General features: G+C 52.9%; 1 protein-coding gene across 1 annotated transcript; it reads right to left on the reverse strand.

Moving 5' to 3' along the window:
- Nucleotides 1-1,067: 1,067 nt before the first annotated feature.
- On the reverse strand, nucleotides 1,068-8,287 carry LOC101140030 (UL16-binding protein 1-like). The gene is made up of 5 exons (XM_004044836.4): nucleotides 8,105-8,287; nucleotides 4,396-4,713; nucleotides 3,898-4,173; nucleotides 3,111-3,239; nucleotides 1,068-1,931 (listed from the first exon to the last, which is right to left on the reverse strand). The coding sequence occupies exons 1-4, from the start codon at nucleotides 8,187-8,189 to the stop codon at nucleotides 3,133-3,135; spliced, it is 786 nt and encodes a 261-aa protein (XP_004044884.1). The 5' UTR covers nucleotides 8,190-8,287; the 3' UTR covers nucleotides 1,068-1,931; nucleotides 3,111-3,132.
- Between the last annotated feature and the right edge of the window lie 2,024 nt (nucleotides 8,288-10,311).

Genomic DNA, 10,311 nt, shown 5'->3' on the forward strand with positions numbered 1-10,311 from the left:
GGTAGATCTGTATATTTTTGGAAATATGGAACGTGATCTAAATTGATGTGATTATTTTTATTGCGTGTAAATCTGCAATCCTCACTAACATGTTGGAAAAGTTTAACATTTTCATCCTGCATTTGGATTGGTTCATTTTTGCCAGTTCAGATTTTGTAGTCTGATGTAGAGCGAAAGAGAAATCTTTCATCAACATTGAAAAGCATCCTGTACTGTACTAGCATATTTCATTGCTAACTTTTTGCTATGGCAAAGAAACAGCACGGTCAGCAGTCTAGTATCTCCATGCTCTCTGGAACGTTTGGAGCCCCGAACTGACTCTGGGATTGCTGGTTAGTGGGATGAGCACAGCGTCCGCTGTCCTGGATACTGCCTGAGTAGACGTCAAAGTAGTGATTCAATCTGGACTCCTACCTACAATATAAGAAGTCTCTGATATTCCATTTCCTGTCCACCAATTGGTAGAGACAGATTTAAAAAATTATCAGTAGGATGGGTGTGCAGGGGTAGACCATTGTTCTCTTGATTGTGTCAGAGCTATGAAAGCTTTCACAGGTTTCTTCAGCATCTCTGAACTGCTCAGAGCATTTGCTCAAGAATTAGGTGCACTTTATTAATTTCTAGGAGTTCTTTATGTAGTCTGCTCCTGATCTTTCATCTGTGGGGGAATAGAATAACTTTTACAAATAGAGATGTATCTGTGGTGAGGATTTCTTCTACTAGAAGTGAGCGTGGTCAGGGCTGAAGCATGATGAGAAAAGCCACTGCCGAGCGTGGAGTGGGCTGGGGCCAAACCAGAAAGCATCACATTCTGGAAGCAGGGATAGAGGCAGGAATATCTGCCAGCCCCCAGGGCATCAGGACAGTAGTGAAGACTGATAGCCAGGCTGCTTGTAAATAGACTGACAGCCAGCCTGCTTGTAAATTAAGAGTGATCTTTAAAGTCTCTGTTTCCAAAAGATATCTAGCAGCGTCCCTAGTTGTATTACTAAAAACAACATGGCAGAATAATGAAATTCCATTAATTCTCTACTGGGTTATAAACCAAAATTCCAAAGTCAATAAGGTTCTTTGAAAATAGACATCTTTATTTAACTATAAGTCTAGGCTAATAAATTACTAAATAAAATAATCATGAATGTAAGACTTTTCCGTATTAAATAATTTAAAATTTCTACAACAGGCACTGTGGTTCATGCCTGTAATCCCAGAGCATTGGGAGGCCAAGGTGGGAGGACTGCTTGAGGCCAGGAGTTGAAGACTAGCCTGAGCAACATAGGAAGACCCTATCTCTACCTAAAAGTAAAACAATGTGCCGGGCATGGTGGCATGCGCTTGTAGTCCCAGCTATTCTAGAGGCTGAGTCTAGAGGATCACTTGAGCCCAGGAGCTGGAGATTACAGTGAGTGAAGACTATGCCACTTCACTCCAATATGGTTGACAGGATGAGAAAATGTAAAAAACCATAAAAATAAAAAAAATTAATATAATTCTTGGTCAGTGCATCGAAAGGATCCCTGAGGTCTGAAGTCCAGCATGCACTGGAAGAATAAGCGATACTGTTTGGAAGAATAAGGTCATGCTTCAGAGAAGTGTCTGCTTTCCCACAATCAAAAAAGTAGAAAGAAAATGCTTTTTGCTGGGATTTCTTGCTCAGTTAAAACTTGTGCAGGAATTCCATCCATTAGCACCGACAGAAAGTGGCAGAAGGTGTTAAGAAAAATGGCTGCTGGGATCATGAGCGAAGGTAATGAGTGGGATGAAATGTTGAGTCTACAATGTCCTCATCATCTGCTGGGGGCCTGTGGGCTTGCTAAGGCTTGAACTCCTGCTTTCCAGAAAGGCACAGTGGTGAGTAGACAGGCGGCCTCCCTGAAGGGAGAGCAGGAACCAGACCAGGCTAACAGAGGCTTCTTGATATCACCTTCCACCTTGAGAAAAGATGAAGCATTGGTTTAAGTGGCTGAGAAAAACCTGGGTCTGTTCTCCTGGGTGATCCCTCCCAGGCCCTCCCCATTTCGGAGCCTCTCCCCCTAATAAGGAACATGTTTTTCCCTCCAACCCTACCCCTGGCTCTGTACCCTGTTCCAGCCTCCACCCTCCTTGAGGCTGGGAATGAGGCATCTGCATGCTCACTCAGGGACTGCTCCACCCTCTCATAGAAGGGTCTAGAGGACCTGGGGGAGCCCTGTCCAAAGAGAGGTCTCTGGATCCATGTTCCCTGGCCTTAGGTGGGCTTGTAGACAAACCACCTTCTTTCCCCTTCACTCTCAGCCTCTCCTCACCCTGGGAGCTGCACCCATAGCTCTGAATGGGACTGTCCTTGCCCTGCCCCATTCATTCCTGGCCAAGCTCAGTGGTGAGCATGGAACTCCAACAGCAGCTCAGCTCCCCTGCCTGAGTCCACTCTGCTCCAGGCAGGGCCATCAGCTGGCTCAGGATCTGGAGTGTGCAAGAGGCGGAATGGCAGGGGCATCGCCCCAGGGCCCAGCAAGGACTCCCATGGGTCCAAGCGGCCTGGCCTTTTCCTAAATCTCACCCTGGACACACTCTACTCTTCACCTTCCACCTTAACTGCTGGGACCCGAGCTGCTTTCTCTGGGAATGCAGCCTTAGGAACTGGGTGGGCCAAGGCCCTCACAGCTCCCTCGTCCTGGGATTCTCCCAGATCACTCTCTTCTTAGCCTCCTCCAGGGTCGCCCTTTCCCTTGACATCCTTGGTGAAGCAGCCATGCTGCTCCTCTCCTACTGTGCAGACTGCCCATGCCTGAGTTCCTGCTGCCTGCAGGCCACACACCACTACCCTTCCCGAATATGAACCTGCTCTGAAACAGGCCTGAAATGGCTAAACCCTCTCAAGCTCAACAGGCCTTGAGCCTTGGTATGGGCCCCTCCCTTTCCCTCTGGTTCTGACAGTGAGAATCCATCAGAACTCAGGGCTGAGCTACCCAGGTCATTGCCAGTAGGTGACACTAGGTCTCATTCATCTGTCTCATGTCAGGATGAGAAGGTCCCAGCCATGGGGATGGGTGGGACTCGGAATTCTCCTTCGGCATCCTCCCACCTCACCCATCTGCTTCTTGCTCCCCTCCCAATATTGCCCACATTACCTGTCACTCTAAACAACTCTCCTCAGATGCCAGGGAGGATAAAGCAGAGGATGATGAGGAGGCTCCAGGGACTGAGGGTGCTGGCCATGGCTTTGGGTTGGGTTGTGCCTGGGGTCAGAGAGGGTGGTTCTGAAATGGAAACACAGGAGTGACAACCCTTGTCCAGGCCCCAAATCTTAGGGGATGCCTCCTCAGCTCCTGCCCCCCTCAACTCATCCTGGAAGAGCTTTTGTCCCACAATGCTGTGGGGAAGCTGCTGTGACCGTTCCTGGGTTGGGAAGGGAGGGGGGTGTCCCCCGTCCTCAGGGAGCTCACACAGCTGCTGAGGGAAGCAAGGTGACAGCACAGCCCACCCTCCTGCTGTGGCGGAAGAGGAGATGATGCCCCAGGGCCAGGGAGGGGAGGGTCTCAGGGCTGGCATTCTAGGTGGTTTCGATGGATATACAGACACAGACAAGGGGAGAGGAAAGGAAAAGTGATTCTAGGAGGAAGGAACACTAACGAAAAAGGTCTAGAAACACTATGACACCCACAGATTCGAGGCTGGTGAGAAATGCACAGTGGGTTGAGCAGAAGCAAGTGCAGTGAGGAAGAGGAGTCAGGGGGAAGAAGGGAGAGGAGGATGAGAGAGCATAGGTACGCCAGCACCCCCAGGAGGAGCCCCCCATGAGGGGGTCATGTTCACACTCACTTAAACACGCACACACACACACACACACATGCACTCACACAACGGGCTGATAAGATCTGAACTCAAGAGAGCTGTCTTTTTTCACCTCTCACTTACTTGTTGGATCCAGCATTTGTTCCCAGCATATCAAAAAGTCTTCAAGCCATGTCTTACAATCCCCCATTGAAATGTTATGGAAAAACACGGTCACCTCCTTGTTCTTCTCCCACTTCTCTGTCATCTTCTTGGCTCTAGGATGAAGTGCTGTCCACTTTCTGTTGTTTGAGTCAAAGAGGAGGAAAGTCTGTCCATTGAAGAGGAACTGCCAAGATCCTCTGCTGTGTCCGTGGGCTTCATGCTCACAAGACATCCTGGCCTGCAGAATGAGGCGCTCTGCCCCATTGCAAAGAGATCAGCTCTGATCTTGACAAATCCTGAGCCCCACCCTGCTTCCTTTCCTGGCTCCTGGACTTGCTCTCTCTGCTGCATCCAGCCCATGCTCCTCAACCTCTTGGGTGACACAAACTTCTGATTTATTTTTTACAGGAAACCAATAAATGCCTCTAAGATACTACTGTGTCTGCTCTCTGCTGTCCTGGACTATTTTAAACTTACCGATGGGTATTAAATTCTCCATTTCAATGTCAGGCAGTTGCCCTTTGAGGAAATCCCCCACATCTGTTAGTGTTTCAGTTTGTCTTAGTGTGCTTGTGTGGGAGAGAAGGGAGAAATCTCTTAATGTTTCAGTTTGTTCTTCCCAGGTTTTTGTGACATTGACTTTCTTCTGCAGAGAAGCAAAGGCTTTGGCCTTGTGGTTAACACAGTCATAGTGAAGAAAAGGCCTTTCATCCACCAGGCCTTGAACTTCACACCATCGTGGTTCAGGTCTGAACTTAGGAGTGATGATGAAGTCATAGCAAAGACAGTGTGTGTCTGTGGAAGAAAAACACAGGAGAGGGTTGGTGTAGAGGAAAGTGGAATCTGAGACCCCTCCTCCCCCTTATGGTGACTGCAAATGAAGGCCTCTGAGGGGCTGGGCTGGCAGAGCAAGATGTGCCCCAGCCAAGCCTGTCATGTCAACTAATTAAAGACTAGAGCGTCTCCCTTGCTTGAGTACATGGAGGGGAAGGTTCCTGCAGCCATGAAACCACATGTCCCCTCCAGACATGTCTCACCTGCCCTGTGCCAACATCAGTCAGCACATGACCTTGTGGTGGAGGTGCCAGGCCTGTTGTGGCAGGAAAAGGCCTGGATGAGGAGGACCCTCAGCAGCAGCCCATGTGGACTGCAGGAGGTGGGAGAGGGTGTGGGGGCTGCCCTGGGATGCTCCAGCACAGTGGGTGGGGTGAGAGCAGAATTCAGTTTAGATAAACAAGTGATTATTGTCATGGGTCACATGATTTAACACGTTGGCAAAGCCCGGCGATGACACCCATCTGCTTTGAAGATGCATTCCTGGAACCTTGTAAAGGGATGGTTCACAGGGCAAGAAGTGGAAAATCCAGAACTTCTAAGTCAGGGTGTAGAGGAAAGAGCCAAAAGGCTCAGAGAAGCACCCATGCCAGAGTGGCTGCAGTATGAAAATCCAGAACAATGTCCATCCTCTGTGCTCATGGGAAGCCTGGAGGACTCCTGATTACCCAGCATACAAAGAAGGCCCCAGGAGAAGGCAGCAGTCTATCAGGAAGCCCAGGGATGCCTGTTGCTGAAGGCTGGGGTTGAGGGTAGGAAATGCTGTTCCTGAAATGGGCTCCCAGTAGTAACGGGGATGGAAAATCCTGAAATAAGAGATCTCAAGTGGAGGCCGTCAACTGTCAGCAGGAAGGAGGGGGCAAAGATGGAAATAATTAGAGAAGTCACAATGCCAGGTGGGGACCTCAGTCATACGAAGGTGTGCCCATGGCTCATAGAACAAAGGGGTCAAGAATCCAAAAGAGATGGAAACTCAACCCAGATGCTGCTAGATTTAAATAACTACAACAAACAAGACAAAACACAAGGATGGATGACGTGGAGGCTGAAAGGAGTCACCCCAGGAAATAACCGAGCTCCTTTGCCCAGCTTTGAGAACTGAGCCACATCTCAGACCCAGAGTCCATTACTAGAAGGAGAGCCCAGAGGCCCTGGTGGGCCCCTTCAACACCACAGCAACTGCAATGACTCCTTCAGCCTCTCCCAGAGAGCCAGATGGGCATTCACTCTGGTAACTGTACACCATGAAACAGCAAATACCCAGACACTTCTGGTGGACACAGTGTGTGATCCAACCTCCTTCCAGAGATCTGAAGCATTAACTTGCTCCCCTGTTACTCATGAGGTGCATTTGGGGCAAAGTAACGGATGGACACCTGTGTCAGGTCCAGCTTAGGGGGATGTGCTGGGTTCATAGACCCATTCGATGGTAATTTCACATTTCCTGGATTTCTACCGGGAATGGATAGTGTTTGTAGTTAATGTAGTATCTATTATAGGTTGTGCTGGTCATATGACCTCCCCTGTCACTACTCAACTCTGCTCTTGTAGCTGGGATGCAGCCATACACACTCTGTGATGAGGGGTGACGCTGGACCTACCAATATGGCTATTTGACCCTGGACTCCCTAAGATCCCAGAGGCATGTGTTGTTGGAAAAGGTGCTATGTGGATTTCATGGCAATTGCCAACCGCAGAATCACAACAGGATCCCCTAGTGCTCAGAAGCAAGGCTGTGCCACTCACAGCAGTGAAATCCCCTCATTTAAAAGTGGCTCCTGCTGTGGTCCTGGGCCCCTGTGGAGATGGGCCTCCAGCTATGGGAGGGCAGTGACCACACAGCCTCAGAGCTGCCCATCACAGGGTGTGCTCCTCACCCTTTAGGTCATTAGGAAGATAGGCCCCACAGTGAGAAGACACAGGTGGGTCTCCTGGGATGGGCAGGAGCAGGGCCACAGGGAACCAAGAAGCTGCACAAGCAGTTGGCCCCGATCCCCAGGACACCACGTGGCTGCACCGCCTCACCCTCAGCTCACACCTGAGGCTTCAGGGAGGGTCCCTGATTGCCCTGAGGGACCGATGATGCCACCCAGCAGCAAAGGAGGGGGGCAGTAGGCCTGGACCCATGGAACCTCCATTCACATCCATCACATCCACACCACCCAGAAGCCACAGGCAGGGTAGGACACACCTGTGACTCTTCAACTTACACTACTTGGAGATGACACCCTAGGGGATGGGGCAGCAATTGCCAGGACACAGCATGTGCCCTCATCTGGGGTCAGCAACCTAGGACAGTGTCCACATCTGGTCTCCCTTTTATTTGCAGGTTGCCATTGCCTGCTGTTGCTCTACAAAGGGACAGGACTTGACACACAGACAGAGAACTCATGGCCAGCAAGGACCAAAGTGCCTTCAGCCTTTCCTTTCTAGAAAGGGTTTGCTGACTCCTGTCTGCGTAGTGACTATTCTATATGACCCTGGCTCCCCAGTAGGAAGAACAGGCGGGTCTGGGACCCAAGGGCAGAAGTGGGCACCTCTACTCACGGGCGCTCCCACGGTCATCCTGAGGGAAATGGGATTTCCCATCCCCCCTGCATTAAGTTCTGTGGAAAGCCTGGGGTGTGTTTGCTGGGGTGTGTCCTCCGGCAAAAGGGGACAAGGTGCTAGTTGGTGGGGGGAGGTGCTAAGGGCCCCTTCATGGATGGGGAGTTGAGGGAGGCCTGTGGGGTGACAGGGCTGGGCTGAGATGGGGAGTGAAAGAATGAGACCTGAGTAGCAGAAGTGAATGGTGAGGAAGTGGTGAATGGTGGGAAGTGTCTGGTGAGCCCCTGGGTGCAGGTGAGTGTCCGCAGCAAATTGCAGGGGAAGTTCCAGGGCGGAGCCCTAGGGGTGCTGGAGGGTGGAGAGCGGGTGAGAGCAGAGCATTTCTGTGGTTGGTGGGGGAGTTTGTGATCGCATCCCTGTGGAACCCCGCTTCACCCCTGTCCTGACCCCAGCTAGGGTTTCGGGGGCTCTGGTTTCTCCTTCCCGAGGGCGAGTAGGGCTGCGGAGCTGCATCAGGGATTCCCCGCTCCACCTTGCCCTCTGCAGCCCTTTGGCCCCTCCACCCTCCTGTGGTTCCTCTTCCGCCCTCTTTAAAAACCCTCCTGGTCTGCAGGGCAAGCTGCAGCCGCAGGAAGCGGACCCAGCGTAAAGGAGCCGCAGCGGGGAACTCCGGGGGCGGGGGGGCCGATGCTCGGGGAGATCGCGCCGGTCCTTCTAGAAGCTTCCCTTCCTCTGAAACACGCTGCAGTCCACAGCCCCCCAAGTTTGGCCCCAGCCCCCGATTAGGCTCCATCCCCGAACTCACCGGCCCGCCCTGACCCGGACCAGCCGGACAGCAGTAGCAGAAGCGGGAAGCACAGAAGGAACGCGGGGCAAGCGGCCGCTGCCATTGGGGACCTGGGGCGCAGGGGACGGGAGTCGGGGTCGAGGCGGATACGGGCGGAGGAATCGCCTGGTGCCTCCCATTCAGGCTAGTGAATTGGACCGCTCCGCCCCGTCCAGCCCCGTTCCGCCCCGCCGCAGGCTGGGATCCAAGGGGCGTGATCCGATGGCTGCCCTTGTTTGGGCATGCTCCACCCCGCCCTGCTCCGGGGCTCGTCACGTGACAGCGGCCCCAGCGGGCGAACCCTCCCCCTCCATCCCGGCCCCGCGGCTTGGTGGCGGCGTCACCGGGCTCCGCGCGGGGCAGGACACGGTTCCTTCCATGACCGCCTCGTTTAATTTTTCAACACAGCATTTATCATTACCCCAATGTAAACACTGATGCACAGGAAGGTGAAGAAACTTAACAGGAATATACAGTGGCGGCGGTGACCCCGTCACCGCCTGCGCCAGCGACACACCCCCTCCCGCGCCAGCGACACACCCCCTCCCTCCGCCTGCGTCGCGGAGTCCCCGACCCTCTCTGTCCAGTGCGCAGCCGCTTCCCCAGTCCAAAGCGGACCTTCTTTGCCTCTCCACTAAAAGCATGAGGAGGTCTTTGAGTATATTCTATATCCCTTTATGACTTTTGGAAAAAAAAGAAAAGAAAGCCCTAGAGGCCTACCGTGATCAACCATCATGTGATCAATTGTGTTTCCATGGAGAGCAGAACCCGAGAGTAGGGGTCTACGCATTGGTGGGGCTCACTTTGCTGCACACCCATCTATGTCCAACCACACCCAAATCCATGGCTGTATCCGCACCTCAGCTCAGTCCCTGGATGGTCCCTGTAACCATTCTCAAAGGGGACACCCGAGTGCGTCCTCCTCTGAGTCACCATGGAACCATCTAGATCTATGGGCAGAAGCCAGAGGGAGGTGGGGAGCCCAGTGGCCTCTGGCTGCAAGGGAGGGCTTAGCCTGGGGTGAGGAGTGGGCAGAGCTGAGCCCACTCTACCCCCGGCCACTCAGCCCGTTCCCCATTGAATGAGTCTTCATGTGGGGAGACCTTCACCTGGTGACCAGCAATCCCTAGGGTCCTGAGGCTGTGGGAAAGAGGAGGAGGCCTGGACCAAGCCCAGGGCCTGTCTCTGCTTCAGGACAGGGTCATGGGAGGGCAGCCACCTCTGTGACTGAGCAGGGACACAGGAGCCTAGAAGGTTCTCGCCTGATGCACTAAAGCCACTGTCCAGGAAGGGCCACATGGAGAGTGGTCTGCAGGCCAACAGACACATGGGGGTGAGCAGTTCTCAGACTTCGGAGGGGCATAGCTTGGTGGGTCTGGGGATCTGTGTTGTGAGAAGAGCCTCCCATGCATAGGGCTGGGGACAAGGAACCCGGGTTAGTCCTGGAAGTAGGCCACTGGGAAGACCCTGGCAGCACCACTTGTGAGGCTGGGTGACCTGGGCCCGTGACTGGGGGAACAGGAGGAAGGCAGAAGGAGGCCAGCAGGAGAGCCTCGAGCAGGATAGCCAGGTGAGAGGAGAAGGGGCCTCTGTGCACACCTGGGCCCTCCTGCCTCACCCCTGCTGCCGGCATTTGGCCACCACACTCAGGCCAGCCCAGGATGGGCATAGAAGTGGCCCAAAAGTGACTGTAATGGCTGTGATTTAGAGATCATGCATTCAGCCATGGAAGTCAGCTGATATTGTGGCTGAATATTCCTGTGCAAGGTTCTTCAGCTTTCTGGGCATGGATGTCTGCATGTGGAAAATGACAAATGCTATGAACACAGATGAAATGAGCAGATTCTACAAGGAACCCTGTCCTTGCACATGCTAAGGACCCAGGGCAGGTCTCCTATTTCAGTTGTGAGCCCTGCTGCCCTCCCTGAAGTCAGCAACTGCCAGACCCACCCTGAGGAGAGCTGGAGCTCTGAGCCCAGGTCATGGCCTCTTCATGGCCCTGAGTGTGCTGTGAGGGGGTGGAAATGAAAGCAAGACCCGCCATCAGGACTCAGGCATGTTTTTCAGACCCACAGAGGATGATTTTTTTCTCCATCACCTGGTGAGCCTGACATGATGTAAGTGTGGTTGGAGGCTGAGTGAACCAGTGAATGAATGAGACAGTTGTGGGAGTGAGTGGGGCTGGG

This window comes from Gorilla gorilla, chromosome 5, assembly GCF_029281585.2.
Source record: "Gorilla gorilla gorilla isolate KB3781 chromosome 5, NHGRI_mGorGor1-v2.1_pri, whole genome shotgun sequence".
In the NCBI taxonomy this organism is placed as follows: domain Eukaryota; kingdom Metazoa; phylum Chordata; class Mammalia; order Primates; family Hominidae; genus Gorilla; species Gorilla gorilla.

Coding starts and splice junctions, on each gene's coding strand:
- LOC101140030 (XM_004044836.4), bottom strand. CDS start 8,189: ATGGCAGCGGCCGCTTGCCCCGCGTTCCTTCTGTGCTTCCCGCTTCTG. Junction 4,714..8,104: donor GTCCGGGTCAGGGCGGGCCG/GTGAGTTCGGGG, acceptor TTTCTTCCACAG/ACACACACTGTCTTTGCTAT. Junction 4,174..4,395: donor GGAGAATTTAATACCCATCG/GTAAGTTTAAAA, acceptor GCAATGGGGCAG/AGCGCCTCATTCTGCAGGCC.